At 36.2% G+C, this 21456-nt stretch overlaps 1 protein-coding gene across 1 annotated transcript; it reads left to right on the plus strand.

Moving 5' to 3' along the window:
• Nucleotides 1-253: 253 nt before the first annotated feature.
• LOC120635361 (V-type proton ATPase subunit e 2-like) lies at nt 254-11407 on the plus strand. Its single transcript, XM_039906355.1, has 4 exons — nt 254-439; nt 514-561; nt 2974-3061; nt 10436-11407. Exons 1-4 carry the CDS (start codon nt 342-344, stop codon nt 10454-10456), a joined length of 255 nt encoding a protein of 84 aa, XP_039762289.1. The 5' UTR covers nt 254-341; the 3' UTR covers nt 10457-11407.
• The last annotated feature ends 10049 nt before the right edge of the window (nt 11408-21456 follow it).

Genomic DNA, 21456 nt, shown 5'->3' on the forward strand with positions numbered 1-21456 from the left:
TAGAGGCTCCGTTCGTGCATCTGACCAAATTGTAACGTAGTGTTTCTATCCTCATTGCCGTTTGTTTCCAGGTCTGAGAGTACTTTATGAGTTGATTTCATCAGATTTTTTATCGAGGTTGAAAATGAGAATTACGAAATAGGTATGTATGGGTACTGTAAAAAATTTGGCCAGCCCCTTTTTAAACTTTGAACAAATTAACTACGGTTCAATAATCCGAACATTGTCATATGACCAATGACGTTTATACTACCAACTTAACCATTTGTCCTCCATTTTAGGGCAGCTGATATTTGTTTGCGTAAATTTCTCCGACTTAAAACAGTTTTTATTATTCCAAAATGGGTTATTCGATCCTTCCCATCGCTATTTTTACAGTGTTCTGGGGTGTGGTGGGCATTGTATGCCCATTTTTCGCTCCTAAAGGACCAAATAGAGGGTGAGTAATATTGTTCAAAGTCAGATTATAAAATCATTAGATTCCTTTTCTCATTAAATCTTTTACGATTTCAGGATAATCCAAGTCGTGTTGATGCTAACAGCGTCGACGTGTTGGTTGTTGTAAGTAATCTTATAAATACTATGATTTCTAGGTCTACAAGGCAATACTTTTAAGTACAGCATATTTGAGGTTCTATCTTAACATTTCTGATAGCAAACCCTGTTTACCAGTGCCTAGCATCTTCTCAGTAGAGTGTAACATTTTTATACAGAGAAACGGTGGGCCTGCAGAGTCCCAGACTTGTCTCTTGTACTCATAGTAGAGGGATTCTGAGTTCTGGACTCTCCATGCTAATACTTTATAATATATATATAGCTAATATATATTATAAAGTATTAGCATGGAGAGTCCAGAATATAGCTAATACGTAGATATATAGGTAATACTTTAACAATTTAACGACTTTTATCACATAACTGTTAGAGCGGAAACAAACATCTCCAAGAATGATTGCGATCCTAGTTTAGGTGCCTGGAAAGAGATTTGTTGGGGGTTCATTTTCAGGTTGCTGATTGCCATTGCTGCTCAGACTGACTTTATATTTTCTTATCACAATATGTACCATAAAGAGGCCTTGCTTATCTGAATGTAGATGGCCGATTGGCGCAGTGGGCAGCGACCCTGCTTTCTGAGTCCAAGGCCGTGGGTTCGATTCCCACAACTGAAAATGTTTGTGTGATGAACATGAATGGTTTTTCAGTGTCTGGGTGTTTGTATGTGTATTATAAGTGTTTATGTATATTACTCATAATTATATTCATCAGTTATCTTAGTAACCATAACACAAGCTACGCTTAATTTGCGACTAGATGGAGGTGTGTGTATTGTCGTAAAAAAAAAAGTTGGGACAGTATGCTATGACCAATTGTGATAAAACATTTTTACTTCAAAGTTTCCTTTTATTCCTCACAAATCAGATTGCAGAATGAGAGCGCAAATGCTAATTCGAAAGCAAGCTATTTCAAATTTTTTATTTATTTAACTCTTTTTTTAGTACACCACTATGAAGTTGGGAAAATAAAAAAAACAATAGAAATACAAAGACAGAAGTAGAATACAAAATAAGTTTCCAGTGACAATTTTGACAAAGACCATGTCTTGTCAGTTCTGGTTCAACATGTTAATCAGATTTAATTCATTTTTGTTTTGTTTCCTAATAATTAATTAGATTCAATTTTTCATTGGAACTTAGCTTTAAATGTATACTTTAAAAGGTTTATAAGTTTTATATTAACAGACAAATAATGAACTGTAAATAATTTATACAAATGACTTTTTACATTTTAATGCATGCTGTGATAACCTGTGAATAGTTGAACATTTACTGTGTGACTCATTCTAAAAAAAGAGCAAGCTTTGATGTATCTACAGTTGTTTGTCAATTATAATAATATAGCTTTATTCATTACATCTAAATTTACAAAAAAAAAATTTAAAATTTCGAAATTTATTTATTTTAAGTAGGCCTAATATAAGCACTTTTGAAACGTCAAGTCTGTTTGTGTGTAGTGACTCTACCACCGGTTCGGAAGGCAGATTCTACTAAGAAGAAGCCGGCAAGAAACTCAGCAGTTGCTCTTTTCCAACATCAACAATTTACATTTTAACATTCAATTTTCTATTTTGTGAGAGATGAAAGTGGAGCTGGATGCTTCCAAGCAACCTTGTCATTAAGAAAAAAAAATTTTTTCGGTTCTCCATTATAAATAAATAAATAAATGTGGTGAGGAGAGTGCATGCTGGGAACGACCACCAACCACATGGATACAAACAATAAAAGATGGGATAGCAAAGCAACACGACCTAAAAGCCAATCCAAAACAGAAAGTGTGGCAAAGAAATAGTGAATCTGACCACAAATAAATTGGTATATATATGCAATGGCGTGCACTGGGTTTCTTACTAGGGTATGCATACAGTAGCAAAAATTGCATGAAACTGCAAAAATTTCCCTCCAATACGACTTATGTAAAATAATTTGGGTATTCAGTGCTTTTGTGCATGTATGAAGTGCACGCCACTGTATATATGAATGTTTTTTCCATAACATTCATCGTCTGTTCTTCGTCTGCGTTAACTACGGTATTTAACTAATAACGTGGGAACCTGGAATCAATTCCAGGTTTCATAAATGCCAAAAATCAAGTTGGTCGCTTAGTGGGGTGTAGAAAGAAGGATAAATAAAGAAAAAAACAGACTTGCGCGTTTATAAAATTGTTTTTTTTTTTTTTTTTTTAATTCTGATAGGCCAGCGCTTGACGACAATCATGCCCGTTAGAAAGCAATGATGAGGTCTAGGTTGGAGCACGCTTGCCTCGCTCTAGCCTTAAAGGTACTCAAATTATACGTGGCGGGAAACACAGTTGGCGGGAGGGCGTTCCGCATCTTAGCGGCACGTATCAGAAACGTGGATAAAAACGTTAATGAGGTTAATGAGGTTAGGATTTAATGATTATTTTTGTATGTTTCAGCTGGCTGTGCGCGTACATGGCGCAAATGAACCCCCTTATTGGGCCCAGACTGAGTAACGAGACCCTCATCTGGATCTCTCGCACATGGGTAAGACGTTTGACATTTTCAAAAGCCGGCAACGCATCGGTGGCTCCTCTGGTGCTGCAGATGTTTATGGGCGGTGGTGATCACATGCTCGTTTGCCCGCTATTAAGTATATATAAAAAAAAAAAAAAAAACAAATCAACAATTCTATAAATTTAAAATGCATATAAAAAAATTCGGAACCGACAGGATTTGAACCTGCGACTCTCTGGCAATCGCGGCCTTAGCGCTTTCTCCATATGAAAACACACAGTCGCTATAAGCCTGATAGATAGATAGATAGATAGATAAAGTCTTTATTGCACAAATTAAAAGCGAAAACAAGAAATAAAAAACAATAACAATATATATATAAGATGCGCAAAGGCGGTCTTATCGCTTTAAGGGATCTCCTCCAGACAACCCTTTATGGTAGAGAATTAGGTTAGGGAAAACGGGATAGTGCAACCAGTGATACAATTAAGTTAAATACATATAATTATAATATATATAAATAAATATATATATAAACATACAAAAGATCATACATACAGGATATCATATTAGATAAATAAAATTCTTTTAGTCGATTTTTAAATATGTTTATTGTCTGTGACTGTCTTATATCTCTCGGCAATTCATTCCACAGATTTACCACTGATGTGAAAGGCATATACAAATTTCGGCATCGACGGTAGGAGAGCCGTAGCTTAATTGGTGAAAGCGCTCAGGCCGCGATTGCCCGAGAGTCGCAGGTTCAAATCCTGTCGGTTCCGAAATTTTTTATATGCATTTTAAATTTATAAAATTGATAATTCCTCCAAGTGTAGGTAAAAACACTTATAAAAATTATAAAAATATTTATGTATATTATAGATATTTGTAACACAAGCTAAGCTAACTTTGGGGCTGGATGGCGATGAGTGTATATTTAATTATTTATTTAATTGTATATTAGAAAAAAAAGTGGCAACCCTAATAGCAAGGTTAAAATCGCTGGCGTATTGTAGCGCATACTATTTTGTACTTCTATACTTTTTAACAAACTTCCAATGGATAGCGTCTTTTTTTTTGGACACGTTACTCTATATTATTAAAAATATTCTTGATTTGATTCAAAAACGTGTGCAACGGCCCTTTTTAACCCCCGATTTCAAATCCAAGATGGCCGCCGCCACAATATGGCTATTTACATTTTTTTCAACACTCCCTTAATGTGGGTGTGAAATGAAACGGCTTAACTATTACAATAATGTACACTATATTGAAAGTCGAGTGTGTATTGAGTTTTTTCTTTGTAACGGCTTGAGATATCAAGTAATAAAAATGTACAATATTTAAAAGGTCTAAAGAAAGAAAGAAAGAAAGAAAGAAAAATCGTATTTATTGTCACACATTTGTGTAAAATGTTACATTTGTGAAATTTGTGACAAAGGAGCTGGCTCAGTATAGCTGCAAACTAAAACGCGCAGCCCTGGTTTTCAGCCAGCCCCATTATCTTCGTCGTCACTGAATCCTCGCAACTAAACAATAACAAAATAATCATAAAAAAGAACAATAACATAGAATATAATATATAAACAAACAAAAGATATTTTTCATTAAAACAAACTTATTTACATCGAGAAATACAAAATCATCAAAGAGGTAAATAATAAACAAAATCAAAAATTATGAAATTAATAAACATGAAAAACTAAAAAAAAGAAAAAACTAAAAATCTAAAATCAAAAATTAAATGTAATGTGAGTGTCTTTAATGTGAAATAAAGGAAAAATCTAAGCTGCCAGTGCGCAATTTTGAGATGGTGGTATACCAGATAGGTTCAATCTTATTTAGATATTTGGTTCTCCATATTAATTTGCAAGTCAAGGAAGGCTCCCCTAACGCTGTGTACCTCTGCCCATGGTGATGCTGACGCTAGGTCTTCATCAGTACAGTGGTTAAACCACAGCCAAAACCAGACCGGAGAAACTTAAAAAAAAAAAAAAAATTCCAAATCGCCTCTCCTGGGGATCAAACATAGAACCTTTACCCACTTATTATTATATTATACTAGATGTGCCCTGCGGCTTCGCCCGCGTAATTTTGGGAGGCAGCGTACTTCTACATAGTCCACACCTATAGTCATATATCTGATTTTGAGATTTTTTCACAAACTTTTTTTTTCTTCCTTAATTTTTTTTTTTCAATGAAAAGTATACTATATTATTCCTAATACCTCCAAGATTATGTATATATAGTTTCATAAATATCGGTTCAGTAGTTTTCGCGTGATAGCGTAGCAAACAAACTTACATTCACATTTATAATATTAGTAGGGATTACTAGGGATACTAGCGTACCCAGCCCGCTTCGCCGGGCTAGATTTTGCTTTATTTTATTTAAACAATAAACTTACATCATTTATTTCTCTCCGTATTCATTCTCTTTTATTCTCTTCTCGAGCGGGTGAAGATCATTATCTACACCCATGTGCACCCAACAATAGAATATCATTATAGTAAATAAAAGATGTATTTGACAGTTTGACAGTTCAAAAATAGGAGTGCTCCGATCGTCACCAAACTTTACAGGATCACTCGCCAGGTCAATCCGGAGATTCCCTGAAAGTTTCATTGAAATCGGTCCAGTCGTTTCGGAGCCTAAACGGAACATACCCACACACTTTCTCATTTATATATATAAACTAGCGGACACCAGCGCCATCTGTCGGGCTGATTTGTGAATCTAAACCATCCAGGGTGCCACCCAAACGCATACCAAAAAAATCATTTATATCGGTCCACCCGTTTAGGAGGAGTTTAGTGACATACACACGCACACAAGAAATATATATATAAAGATAAATACCTATTGCGTAAGGGAGGTATTTTATAGTTCGGTAGTTATTTAGTTTTTTTATATTTCAATACAACCTAGCCTTCCCCGGGCGAGCTCTGTCACAAGAAGCTCTTCTGCTAGTAAAACTATTAACTGATGTAACTGTTCTATGTACTACTGCTACTACTTTTGTACGGGAGCTATGGCGATACGCTCGACCGTAAAAATAGGAAGATCTCATTCATCTTTGGACGGCCGACTGGCGCAGTCGGCAGCGACCCTGCTTTCTGTGTCCAAGGCCGTGGGTTCGATTCTCACCACTGGAAGATGTTTGTGTGATGAACATGAAGGTTTTCAGTGTCTGGGTGTTTATCCGTATATTATAAGTATTTATGTGTTATTATATTCATAAAAATATTCATCAGTCATCTTAGTACCCATGACACAAGCTACGCTTACTTTGAGGCTAGATGGCGATGTGTGTATTGTCGTAGTATATTTATTTATTTATTTAAAAACTTACTGTAAAGCGACTTAGCGTTCCAATACGATGTCGTAGAAACCGTTTAGGCGTATGGGTGTGATAGAACTGCCATACCCTCTAACAGGCTAGCCCGTTACCTTAGACGGCATCATGACTCACCACCAGGTGAGATAGCAGTCGAGGGCTAACTGGCAGTGGAATAAAAAAAACAACAAACCGTAGTCGAGTGAAAGATTTCAGTTTGACTTTGGCACGAAGGGGTACGTTGACACGTGTCGCGTAAACATAGTAGGTTGCAGCACAAAGGCGTAGCCAGTAATTCATTTCGGGGGGGTCAGGACACACAATCAACCTTTGCACAGCGTCTTGGCCGTAAAAGGCGAGGTCCCCTGACTTATGATGTCATCCGGACGTGGGCTTCACACCACGGCCTCGGGAGCGTGCGGACTAATCACCGTCCGACACCCCGTCACTCCAAACGACGCCTGAGCCGAGGGTCTCATATGAGGCGACCTCAGGCCGACGATCCCTTCACTTCTTCGAGTCCTCGAGATTACTCTCCCTGGCTCTCATTCCGAGGCTTGCCAACAAGCCCTAGTTACGCTGTTAAAATCATTAGCGGTAATCATCTACACATCATCGTATCCAACCCATTACCGTTACACTATAGAGTACTTCGCGACAGGCGTAAATCTTGCAATCGCTGCTGTCAAACGCCACTTTTCCATACAATAAATAAATAAATATACTACGACAATACACACATCACCATCCAGCCCCAAAGTAAGCGTAGCTTGTGTTATGGGTACTAAGATAGCTGTTGAATATCTTTTACGAATATAATACATATAAATACTTATAATATACAGATAAATACCCAGACACTGAAAAACAATCATGTTCATCAGGGGCCATCCATAAAGTACGTCACACGGTAATGGGGAGGGAGGGTATCACCGAAGTGTGACATCGTGTGACAAAGGGGCATGGGGGGGTCAATACTTTTGTGACGTCACATGTTAAAATTTAAAATACTAAAACGTTTGTATGTGAATTAAAAATTTTGATTTTATTAGATTATTATTTAATAAAAATAAGTAAAAAATGAAAATAGCTGTTTTCTCTCGATTATTTTTAAATACATACACAAATTAAAAAAAATGTGTGACGTCACATCAGGAGGGGGGGGGGGTTATAAAAATGTGACAACCTGTGACAAGGACGGGGGAGGGGTTCAAAAGTCCTAAAATTCGTGTGACGTACTTTATGGATGGCCCCTCACACAAACATTATCCAGTTGTGGGAATCGAACCCACGGCCTTGGACTCAGAAAGGGTCGCTGCCCACTGCGCCAATCGGCCGCCAACAATAATGACGAAAACCAACAAGAATGAACAAAAGTGACGTTTGACAGCAGCGATTGCAAGATTTACGCCTGTCGCAAGCCTGTCGCGAGATACGTTATACCCGTGCTGGTCTCCTCCCACAATTAGATGAGTTTAGGACGTAGTCCCACGTGGCTTGGCTTAGTGCGGATTGGTGGACTCTACATACCTTTGAGAACATTGTGGAGTACTCTTAGGCATACAGGTTTCCTCACGATGTTTTTCCTTCACCGTTGAAGTAACTAAGAAACGTTGGAGGTGCGTGCTGGGATTCGAACTCAGCCCCACGGAAGTGAAGTCGCCACCTATTTGTTCTCGCTCTTGTTGTCCTAATCCTAAGGTCGCCTGGCAGAGATCGCTTTTAAGCGATAAGGCCGCCTTTTGTATTCTACTCCAGTCTTTGTGTTTCTCTCTGTTCGTTCTCTATTTTCCTATCTGTGTTGTGGTGTTCAAAATAAAGAGTTTGAATAAATAAATAAGTCGAAAGCCTATCCACACTATTTTTAAGCATATATAAATTAAATTAAATCGGACATAGCTCCGAAAAGAAGCACCTTACTACAAATGAAAAAGAGTTGCTTATGACAAACGGGGTGGGGGGTTGCCCCCCCCCCCCCAAAACCCTAGCCCCCGAATACGTCCTGGTTGCAGCAGAAACACGCGCCAAGCTCACGTGCCTGCCTGTCAGATCAGCTCATTCAGATGTATATTTAACTCCGCTCGATGCCAGATTATTTATCGCGAAGGACATCCACCGTTGCGATGAGACGGGCGATGTTTTGAACTGTGCTCTCAAAACTGCCGAATTTTCGATATTACTACAAACTAGCTGACCCGTGCAACTTCGTCTGCACCAAATCTGCGGTTATTACCTTTCCGGTACGTATACGAATAAAATTACATTTTCTAAAAAATAATCCTAGCTAGATCGATTTATCGCCCCCGAAACCTCCTGTATACTAAATTTCATGAAAACCGTTGGAGCTGATTCCGAGATTCCAATTATATATATATATACAAGAATTGATCGTTTAAAGATATAAGATAATATATACCGAATTTTAAGCCTATTGTGACTGTCCGACCGGCAAGAACTACAGCTATGCATATTTAGATGGCCGTTATTCATAAAAATATTCATCATTGAAACCTTATTTCTTTTTATTTTATTTATTTATATATACGTACTCTTTATTTGTACATTACATCATATGTTCTTTGTATGTCTTGCGAAGTGTTGCTTTGTCGGTTGGCGATGGCTTTCCAGTTTATTACTACGATAAAAAAATGAAAGATTTCGTTTGCGTACAATATTTGATAAGTTTCCCATGCATACTTTCATCTTTTATACTGCACAATACCCCGACCCACCGCGGCGCATCACCCTCCCATCGCGTTATTCTCCGAGTCTCTACAAGAATTAATATAAATGGCAAAAAAACTTACTGTTTGTGGATTTTTTTATCCAATTCTACAGTGATGTTTTGATGAGCACTTTGATTTGAAATCCGTGGTAATCAACTTTTAGGTCGTATTAATTTCCGAACACGGTACCAAAGTTTCTTGCATCACTTATTTACTTTATCTTATATATTCTTAAATATTATGGATAGATAAAACAATACAGAATTTCGAAACAAGTCGATTAAAACTTCTTCATAAATTAAGTCGAATGTTATAATTATATAACAGAGTCTGTAACACACTAATGTCAAATAGCGTTCAAAGGTGAAGGAAATGTTTGAAATTGGAACAAGTTTAGATATAAAAGAGTGTAATTACTTCAAGGTTGGTAGTCTTGATTCCTCCTTGAACCATAGACATTGGAATCTTGACCGTAGCCTTTATCCCTGGCAGTACGGATTTAACTGGGCTATCTTTAGCTGGCACTGTCTCGGCTCGTCCTTTGAAACTGAACTATCGAGTATTAATAGACTATCGGCAGCGTTCCGAATGGAATTTTTCATTGTCATAAGTTTGGTTGACCTAGCGGGCAATTGAAGAAAGATATTTGTAAATATCTGTATTTTATGTCTGTTTGTTAACTATTTTCCTCTCAACCGTTGAACCGATCTTGATGAAATTTGGCACATATGGAGCCTTCATCCTGGAGATGGGCATAGGATAATGTTTATCCTGGAGATGGGCATAGGATAATGTTTATCCTGGAGAAGCTGCTGTTAATAGTTGCCAGCGGAAATTTAAAAAAATAACACCGACAGCTTAGTTTTTTATTAGTGAAATAGTTTGAATCCTGGATACATTTTATCCCGGGAAGATAAAGGATTCCTGCGGGATTATTAAATAAAAAGTAAAACACAGTCGAAGTACAAATATATACAAAAATTTACTTCTTTTCTTTCACTCAACTTCCACTTTAAACCGGGCGGGTTTATATTTGTCTGTTGCCAATATCACAAAAACTCGCACGAAGCGATTTACGTCTTCCTTTCTTAAACGTATTCTGGGATTTGAAATGCCCTCCCGAGTTCTGTGTTTCCTAATTCTTACAACCTGGGTATCTTTAAAACAAAAGTGAATAGGCATCTTCTAGACAAGCGCTAGTCTATTACAAAAAAAAAGGAAAATTTATTTTATAATAAGTTTTAATTTTTTATAAAACAAGTTTTCAATGTGTATTTGAAATATATTACAAATATCTTAATTTTATAATCTTTAATTATCTACTAATTTTTTTTTTTGCAGGGTAACCCCATCAAGTCTTAGGCGAAGAATTTATTGAATGGCTGAAGAAGATAAGCTATCCTCAGCGTTGCTGGGACTTTACACCCTACCACGTTTCTGCTGTTTGAATTGTAATTTATTTAAATAAGTATTCATATATTATTTGTAATTTAACGAAATAAATGAAATCCGTCACTAAAACCTGTACACCTTTGTCGTAAAAAAATATTTAAAAAAAAAGTATGGCAACTGAGACAATGATTCTAAATTCAAAGTTTTATATCGGTCACAAACCTTAAGCAGACCTACATAATTAAAAACCACCGAAGTTGCCATCGAACAATGTCAAACCGTTATTTTATATTCTCTAACCTCAGCTGCCAACCGAGATGGTGACATTCTGTAGTTTCTTGTGCTTTTAATATCAAATGAGATACCTTGCTTTTATTATGAGTCTAGAAGTGTCAAGCCATCGTCGAAAATCCTTAATAATAATATGTTAGTATGAATTAAGAAAACGCAAGAGGAAATAAAAGCGCAAAAGTGTGGACGTACAAAAAATCATACATAAAAATATAAAACTTTTCGGAACAAAAAAAAAATCAACCTTTTTGTAATCTATATATACAAAGCTGTTTACTGTTCTGAGATGTAACAGATTGCTTTTCTTCTTTAAATCAAAATTGTTAGAATCCAAAGCCTTGGAATCATTATTGTATTTGTATGAATAAGAAAAAAAATTATAAAAGCAATTAAAACAATTATACATTTTTTTTTTATTTCATTATTTGAATTTAGCGCAAGGCAAATTAATGTTTGCGGATTGTAAAATAAAATCGATTTATCATTCCATTTTGAATACATGTATCTAGAACAAAATGAATAAAAATATAACACTTAAAAAAAATTAATAACTTTTAAGTTTAATTTATCGTTGAAGTTGTATAAAAGTTTAGATATTAATTTATGTCAATAAATAAATAGTTAACCATATTAAATTGTACTTATTTAATCCTTATTTTTCGGATTCACCACGTCTTTAGCAGCTATGGTTTTAGAGCATACACCCGCCACGCTTTTTCAATATGGGTTGGCGGGTTTTAACGATTACCACGTGAGTGACAATAACCTCGACCGGTGGCTTAACGTGCTCTTAACGGCACTAGGGTGGGTAGTACAATACGTACTAATTTTCTCCCCGAAATCAAACCTTGTTATCCGTAGCGGAACACGTTCATTACCGACCAACGAGGCAGTTGGAAAATGTATTACTGTATTACATCTTTTGATATATTTAGCTTCAGGATCGTTCTGCTAGTTAAGGAAACAGTTTAATAAAATTTGTAAGATAGTATCTTCTCCGACTTTTAGTATCTCACCGCTGAGTCATAAGAGAGAGTGAATTAGAGGCAGAACCCGACCTGTAGGGCTAGGATGCGCACAACGAGATAACTATCTCTACCCATTATCTCTTTTAATGTCTATCAAAGCTAATATGGCAAGAATACAATTCTGGTGGGAATTAAACAATGGGCTCCTCAGGCATTTAGCAAAGCTAACATTACCGGCAGTAAATTTTAGTAATTCATAAACCTTTTTAACTTCCGCCCTGCCAAAGGTTTGGATGAAACCATAATCCTGTGATTTGCGCTGTGGTCTTAAAACTGAGAGGTCTGATTGCGTAATTAGTTACCATCCTACGGACAAAGACGTTCCGCTAAGCGATTTAGCGTTCCGGTACGGTGTTACGTAGCAACCGATTAGGAATGTGTCAACAAAACTCCTTTGTAGGTTAGATAGGCTTTAACAACATGATTCCTAAGGTAATTCTGGACCTACCTAGGTATGCATAAAAACACTTTTAATAAAGCGAGGTTACCGACTATTGTTGAATTTCTTAATGACAAGGTAGATTGGAAGCAGCCAGCTTCGCTTTCATCTCCCGCAAGATAAAACAATGATTGTAAATGTTGATTTCGAAAAAGAGAAACTACTGAGTTTCTTGCCGGCTCTTTTCGGTATGTTACGTTACGTTTCGAAATTAGGCCTACTTGAAATAAAATGAATTTTGAATTTTTAGAATTTTATCAGATTGGTCCACTACCATCAGGTGACTGGTGAGGTTGCAGTTAAGGGCTTACTTGTAGTGAAATAAAAAAAAAAACATTTTCCACCACGTCTAAGTAAAATTAAAAAAATTAATAATTTAAAAAAAATTCAAGGCCAAAATAGGTTACTAGGGTACGTATATATCAAGTACGTATTCTTAATCCAGCACTGGCCGGAATACACGTGACAAATCACCTGACTTAATAAACTAAGCCCCCTTATCAACGGAAACTTAAAACAATAAGTAGATAAGTATGAACGAAATATAAGAAAGAAAAATCGTCTTTATTGTCACACATTTGTAAAAAATATTACATAAATTTGTTAAAGCATAAAAAAAATGTGTGACAAAAGAGTTGGCTCAGTATAGCTTCATACTAAAAAGCGCAGCGCTGGTTTTCAGGCATTTTCTTCGTCGTCACTGAATCCTCGCGACTAAAGAATAACAAAATAATCATAAAAAAGGACAATAACATAGAATAAAATATATTAACAAACGCAAAAATATATATCAATACAGCGCGTGTAAGTGAAATCTTCAGCAACAAAGTAACGTTTTATAAAACGCGTATTATTAAAAATAATATAGACAATGTAATGTCGGTCACATTGTGATTGGATCAGTTTGAGGGTGTCAAGTACACGATCAAAATAGGTACACGTGTCGCACAATAGGTAGGTTAGGTACGAGTAGGTACATTTGGGTTACATAAGGGCATTGGTAAAATCGCGTTGTTATGTTATGTTACACAAGGATAAAATAATATAATCTTATATTAATATATAAAGCTGAAGAGCTGTAGCTCAGTAACTACTGGTCCGATTTGAAAAATTATTTCAGTATTGGATAGCCCATTTGTCGAGAAAGGCTATAGGCTATATTATATAATCACGCTAATACCAATATGAGCATAGCACTTCCTTTTCGTTTCCTTTTCGTGCGCTCAAAGTTCAAACTCAAAGTTTCGATGAAAATCATGCATGACAAAGTGGTTCTTCTTTAAAAGTTCTAAAAAAGTCCATCTTTTAAGGTTGACTTATACGCTGACATAGCGAGGTACCGCTAATAAAATATATATATAAAAATATAATGTTGGTTTTTGTACGCTCCAAAAACTCAAAAAGTTCTGCACCGATCGAGCTGAAATTTTATTTCTCTCAACCATTTAATCTCAATGTGTCACAGCGAAGCGAGGGTACAGCTAGTAAACCATATTAATAGAGCTTTGACCATTTTTCACTCAAACTGCACGACCTGTAGCAAAAAGAAGAAGGAAGGGAATGAAGATCTCTTCTTGATTACGAAATATAGCATCGATGGTGGATGTGGGTGATGCACATAAAAGCACACACATGATTGCGTTTATTAAAATAATATTAAAAAAGAAAAAAAAATAGTATATTAGGGTAGGTACATGTTATAAGATGGAAAATTTGTATTCGAAATCACAGGACCTCCAAATTCATGGCAGCTGTTACCAAGTACATTGTTGTGTTCCCGTCTGTAGGGCTTGGTTGCCGGTGTAAATACACGCACATGAAGTTTAATACCTACGTCTCAGATTAATGGACACAGGGCTGCTCTGTTTAAGGCGAAGGTGGGGTATCAGCTTGGCCAGTTATTCCTATAAAAAAAAACCTTGAAAATTTTAGCTCGGTCAAAACTGCACGAAGATCTGGTGAATATCATTGGATTATGCAAGTTTGTTGTTCAACAATTAAATAAACCAAAACCAAAAAGGTATTTCATCGGACCAAAGCTATTTGTAAAAATGAATGCTGGCGATTGCCCGCATTGGTGCGGGATCGGCGAGTTGCGTGCGCCGTGCGCGGAGTGTTGGCGATCAGCCAAACGTACGCACACTTCGGAGCAAGGTTACGTCGCTTCGTTACGAGGCATGCCCGCTGCAGGTCGAATAAAAAGCTTATGTAACGGATTTGGGTGAACAATTGCGTCTAAAAATGTTGGCAAAACTGCCCGTGCTGTACCTATATTTATTTAAAAAAAAATATCTTAGTTCATACACATTCATTGGTTACAAACTATGCATTATCTTATGCTGTATGGACAATTATCTTTGCCTGTCCTGAAGGGAACAAATCAAAAATTAAATAAAAGTTAATATGTTATTCGTTTTAAATATAACATGAACCCAGGTTTAAAAGTAGAAAAATGGCGGGTAAGATAATAGAGGTTTGGTATTGTTTGAATTTTTAACGAGTTATGCTGTACTGTATTCAACTCTTGCTTGATGCTTTTTGAAATAAAGAAAACCCGTTTTTTTGGAACCACGACATAAAATATGCATTTTTAGTTAGTCTCCTTTCAGCATTTACTACGCCTTAAAATCGCTTCGATGTTACGAGGCATGCCCACTGCAGGTAAAATAAAATGCTTATGTAACGAATTTCACACAGTTTGAACGGTTGGTGCATGAAAGAAATAAAAAATATAGTACAGTTTTTGGGAAGCACGACACAAAAAATACACTTTTAGCATCAATTTTAGAAATCGTGTAGGTCTCCTCTGTGCATTTACTACGCCTTTGGAGTAGATAAAAGCGTAACTTCTTCTCTTCTGGAGATCCAAATACGGATAATTATTGTTCAGCCCGTTGTATTTCTTTTGGGGTAGAATTTATGGTTACACTTTCTAAACGGACTTTTTTAACACCCAAAGGCGTTTAAACCTTGTAAATTTAGAGTCCTTAAATTGGAACATGGGACACGATTTTTTTTTTAATTCAATGTTGTAATTGCCTGTATTTACACCGGCAGCCCGGCCCGGCATTTATATAGACTACTCATATCATGACTGGTGTGGTAAAATCCTTGAGATCAACGTTGACTGTTCCATTCATCCAGAACCAATCTAGAGTATATATCAGTGACCGGCCGGCAGATTCTTTTGGCGCACGCGAAGTTAAAATTCGAATATCTACGATTTCAGTTCCCGGTGTTAAATTATTGCCAGAAATTCGGAATCTAAATTTTAAAGTTAGTTTACCAAGTCCAGCTTGGCATCGAAAGTTAGAAACGGTAGACGGTTATTTACATATACTAAAACAGGCTTTTATTTCTTTTAAACTTGTCGTATACTGTCATCAAGCCAAAGACAAATATTTCTTTAATAATTTTTTTTATTTCATTGTTTTTTTGATTCATAATGTTGCATAACTTATACTATAATTACTGTAAAAGTCATGCCCGCGTGGAATTTTAACCCCCAAACATTTTGACGATGTGTTGGAAATTTCTGTTTGGTGTGTAGGTATGTGTGTCTCTCTGTGGCATCGTAGCTCTTGAACGGATGCATTTGTTTTTTGTTCGTAATGTGACTAAGTCGGGAGTTCCTAATCGGACGGGGTTCATCTTTTGTAATTACTCCCTAAATACGGGTATCAAATAAAAGGGCTTGACAGTAGAATACTGTACTTTAAGAAAAATGTCCAATCCATGAAAAAAAAAATCACAACTCCCTTAATATTGCTATCAATTAATTTGTTTTTGGGATTTTTGGGTTGATGCTATTTTTACAATTTTGTGTCGGGGTTTTATTATTTTCTCTAATTTAAATTTGTTTTATACTAACTTAGTTACTAAACAACTAATGAAAAAAGATTCACGAGTTTTATTGAATTGAGTTGAAATTGAGTTTTCACTTATTCCTAACAATAGAGAACTTTTACGTAAAGACATCGCAGAATCACGTAATATTCTACCGACCGATAAACCTTAGACCTTTTGATGCCAGTTTAACCTACTTAGGGAATGGCGTTATCGATTAACGTGTCAGCGTTCGCAGACAACAACGTAAAATTACTGAATTATTATATAAACGTGTTTGAACGTAAACATTTATCATTTTATATAAGTACTTATTTATAAGCGTATTTTTGAGTCACTGTCATATTTTTTATAGGAATAATTCACGTACCAAGGAGAAGTAGAAGCAGAAGTTGAAAATTATCGCCTATAAACATGGCAACACTTCACAGAGCATGCAAGAAACACGTTTTACAAATTGCGACCCTGTGTCTATCAACCTAAGGCGTAGGTGTTAACCTCATGTGCATGTTATTACCATGGCAACATTGCGCTTCATATCGGAACACAGGATTGAAATGAAATGTATTTATTTGTATGGATCCCTATCCCTACTAATATTATAAATGTCAAAGTAAACTTACTTTTACTTTGACATTTATAATATTAGTAGGGTTTTGTTACGCATTCACGCAAAAACTACTTAACCGATCCTCATGAAACTTTGTACACATATTCTTGGAATTGTTAGAAGTAATATAGGATACTTTTTATCCCGATATTAAGCTCGGTTCCTTTGGGAGACGATTTTACACTATAACTCCGACAAATTATAACCGATCTAAATATTTATTTTGTACTATAGAGGTTATAATATGTGTTAAATTTTGCCCAAACTGTGTTTGGCGAAAGAGAACAGAACTCCTCAGCGGACAGCGGCAAACCCCTCATTTAAGGCTTAGCGATACTGAATACTATAATTTTTTTTAGAACTACAACTAAATTGAATGCCACATCAAAAAACAAAATCAAACGCAGACGAAGTCGCGGGCAATAGCTAGTCTTATATATATAAAAGAAAGTTGTGTTAGTTACACCATTTATAACTCAAGAACGGCTGGACCAATTTTTATGATAATTGATTTTTTGGATTCCTCTTAGACCGGAATAGGATAATAATTATTAAAAAATATAACATTCATCAAAGAAAAAAAAAATGATTTCCGGTACGAAGTTCGCCGGGACAGCTAGTATGTGATAAAATGTTCTTAGCAAAATAAAAAGCCGCAACATATCCGGCCAGGCAATCATTCAAAATTTGGTCAATTATATATAAACAATCTAGTTCTGAGGCTTAATTGCAGAAATCCATCATCATATCAACCGATAGACGTCCACTGCTGGACATAAGTCTTTTGCAGGGAGTTCCAAATTCCACGGTTTTGTCCCTCTTCAGAAATTCATCAATTGAATAAAATACATTGCTCAGCCACTTTTTCAATGTATTCTTAAATTTTTGATGCGGTAATACGGCTATTGATTTTAGGATTGCATTAGATATTTTTACACACATTGCACTACAGTTTTTCAAATACATGGCTGTCCTAGTACTTATTGAATATTAATCTGTCTTCGTTTCTAGTGAGCCTTGGAAATAAATCAATAACCTTCCTAAAGAGATCTGAGTAAGATTTAAGAAAATGTTGCTAATTCTAAAAAAAATTTTCTTCATCAAAATAAATATACTACCACAATATACTATCGCTTTCTAGCCCCAAAGTAAGCGAACATTTTTCAGTTAGGGGAATCGAACCCACGGCCTTTGACTCAGAAAGCAGGGTCGCTGCCCACTGCGCCAATCGGCTGTCAAATATGCTAGGAAGTGTAAGGATTCCTAAACTTTTAATTACTGGTCTACACGATTCGAATGGGGCCTTTCCAGTGCCGGATTAACCAAGTCGCAAGAGTAGCAATTGCTACGGGCCCCGCGCGAAAGAGGGCCCCGCATATTTAATACCGCTCATCTCTGCCTGACTGACTGACTGACAGACTGACACGACACGCACACGGACATCGCCTATATTAATTTACTACACTATTAACTACCCACAAAATTGTAACTTATAGATAGCAAATACGTATTGTATTTAAGATACATTTATACGTATTTAAGATACGTATTGAGTATTGAATTGTATTTTTACCACTTTATAATTAAGAACCCATAGCAGATTAAGGGTTCTTTTAAAGATTTTGCTACGGGCATGCTCAATCAGGAACTGGGCCTTTCCCACCATTGCGCTTATGCACTTTTTTTGCTGCTTAGCTGCAGAAATAAACCTGGCGGTGGTACTTCCCCGGACGAAAAAATCTTTACCACTACTGATAGTCCATAACATTAGCTTGAACAGCATTGGGCAGCCATGCATTTCGCATGCGACTATAAAAGACCTAAGGTGGAGAAAGTTATTCACGTAGGCCTATCACAGGCAATTATGAATGTTTACATAATAGTAAGGGCATGGTGATAACTTTGTTCGCGAACTTAAACCTAAAGCTAGGAGGGTTCCAAACGCGCCCTGGTCTAAGAAGAGCCCACAACAAACTTAGCCGGGTATTTTTATAAGCTATGAAGTTAGAGCAATTCACGTCAACCTTTTTTTATCGTTTAATCCTTAACATTATAATAGGATTTTTCTGTAAGCTTACGTTTTGTATAAACTTTGAACTAATTGAGAGGCATCTTAAATCTCAAAGATTTCATTCGTTAGTTGTTTATAAATTTCATGGAGCCTAAGTGCAACGAGTTTATTTTTGTTTATAATAAAGTTTGTTTTGTAGATCGCAACATGCTTTGACACATAAGATTCATCAAGTACCAAGGACACAACAATCTCAACTGCGGCTCCCAGTCGTGAGCTGGGAGCCGCAGTTGAGATTGTTGAACATAGTAAAAGGCGTAAAGTATGCTTCTTTAGTTTAGGAGTATCTTCGTTTCGTTTCCCGCGGAGACCCTGTGGCTATGGAGTCTGTGCAAAAATATTCTTGCCAGACATTAAAACCCGGTTAATTGCCCCATCTGGTGGCAGAACTGGTCTGGCAAACGCTGGCTGGGCAAAGAATCAGTCTGGATCATCGCAAACGCAGCCAGCATTCTTGGCACGAGTGGCATAAGCAGTGGTCAGGAACTTCACTTTCGCGGGACCGAGTTCGCACGGCACGCACCTTTAACTTTTCTAAGTTATGTGCGTTTTAAGTAATTAAAATATCACTTGCTTCGTGTGAAGGAAAAAATCGTGAGGAAACCTGCATTCCTGAGAGTTCTAGATAATGTTCTCAAAGTTGGCGCAGTTGGCAGCGACACTACTTTCTCAGTCCAAGGCTGGGTTCGATTCCCACAAATGGAAAATGTTTGTGTGATGAACATGAATGGTTTTCAATGGCTGGGTGTTTATTTGTATATTATAAGTATTTATGTATATTATTCATTAAAAATATATTCAAAGTATAAGTAAGTTATACATCCTGGTACCCAGCTACGCTTACTTTAGGGCTAGATGGCTTCGTTTGTTGGCTTAGTATATTTTTTTTTTGTTTAAAAAAACAAAAATGGAGTCTAGTCCACCAAGCCTTACTGGGTCAGCGTGATGAACCTTAACCCCTCACTGTGGGAGGAGACCCGTGCCCTGTAGTGAGCCGATAATGGGTCGATATGATGGTTCTTGGCACCATTCCAAGCGAGCATGACTTGTACAGTAAAGCCTGAACAGGAAAACAAAAAGCTGGTCCGGCGGCGCCATATTTGCATCGCAATACATTTGACAGTACTAGACAGAGTAATGCGTAAAAAAAAATTGTCGTTTAACTTTCCCAATGTGACAAAAAACAACTGTGACATATGTATTTTATGAATTTTCAATTAATGTTTCTGATTTTTGATTTTTTTTTACTCTATTATTACCGCTATTGTATTATTGTACTGTATTAAAATAGCATGTTTGTAAATTGATTCTATGTTTTAATTGCAACCAATGGTTTGTAATATTTGCACTCCATTTGCTAATGGCAATATACTGTGACTGTGACCAACCTAAAGACGAGTGTTAGTCGTAGCTTATAAACGAATGGATCTTTTTTCATGCGTTTTTTTTCTATTTGAAAGCTGAGTTCTGGGTTCCAGTATTTTATTTAGGCAATCATTCGTCTTAAATAACAAAAAATATGCTCCAGGATACATATAAAGTTTATGTAATAAAATAAAAATAAAAAATAAAAAAGCCTTTTATTTCCTGTAACTTACATTAACATACCTAAGATAGTTTAAAGTTAGTATTTTATTTTTCGCTTACTTAATATTTATTGTTATGAATGTTAGTTTATTACAAGAACCCCAGATTGGGTAAAGGCCTCCTCCAACGATGTCCATTTTTCTCTATCCTTTGCTACTTTAGCCCAATTTTGGCCGGCTATTTTTGTGATCTCGTAAATAAAGTTTATACGGAACATTAAATATTTCTAATTTTACTTCCGCCTTTTGTTGTGGGCTTCTTGTAAAGCCGGGCGCGTTTGAAACCTTCGCAGCTTTAGTTTTATGTTTGTGATTGTGCTTGTCGCCATTATCTCACTACCTACTACGCATCATAAGTGCCACATATGTGCATATTTTAATTAGGATATTTTTGACTTTGACTTCGTTGAACTTGGGAAAAAAAAATTGCCAAACATAAGTTTTTTCCTGAGATCGTTTAAGACGCTGAAAAATTAATTTTCAGGACAGTTCACTTCCTCTGCGATGCCATATTCATACATTTCAAGTTTAGAACATAAATCTTTCTATTTGGATTGAGTTTCGTATTTAGATAGTTTCCATACAAGGGTTTTTTTTTCTTAGTAAAAACAAAAGGCATAGTGATAAGACTGCATAGGTACATCCCTATCCCTACTAATATTATAAATGTCAATGTAAGTTTGTTTGTTACGCTTTCACGCGAAAACCACTAAACCGATCCTTATGAAACTTTGTACATATATTCCTGAAAGTGTTAGAAGTAATATAGGATACTTTTTATCCCGACATTAAGCTCGGTTCCTTTGGGAGAGGAGATGAAAGTGTTCGACGATTTTACATCATAACTCCGACAAATTATAACCGATTTAAATAATTATTTTTGTACTATAGAGGATATAATATGTGTTTAATTATGCCAAAACTGTGGTTGGAGATAGAGGACCGAACTCCTCAGCGGGCAGCAGGAAACCCCTCATTAAGGCATAGATACTGAATACTTTATTTTTTTTAGATCTACAACTAAATTTAATGCCACATCAAAAAACAAAATCAAACGCAGACGAAGTCGCGGGCAACAGCTAGGATAACATATAGTATA

This window comes from Pararge aegeria, chromosome 26, assembly GCF_905163445.1.
Source record: "Pararge aegeria chromosome 26, ilParAegt1.1, whole genome shotgun sequence".
Lineage (NCBI taxonomy): Eukaryota > Metazoa > Arthropoda > Insecta > Lepidoptera > Nymphalidae > Pararge > Pararge aegeria.

Coding starts and splice junctions, on each gene's coding strand:
- LOC120635361 (XM_039906355.1), top strand. CDS start 342: ATGGGTTATTCGATCCTTCCCATCGCTATTTTTACAGTGTTCTGGGGT. Junction 440..513: donor CCTAAAGGACCAAATAGAGG/GTGAGTAATATT, acceptor TTACGATTTCAG/GATAATCCAAGTCGTGTTGA. Junction 562..2,973: donor GCGTCGACGTGTTGGTTGTT/GTAAGTAATCTT, acceptor TGTATGTTTCAG/CTGGCTGTGCGCGTACATGG.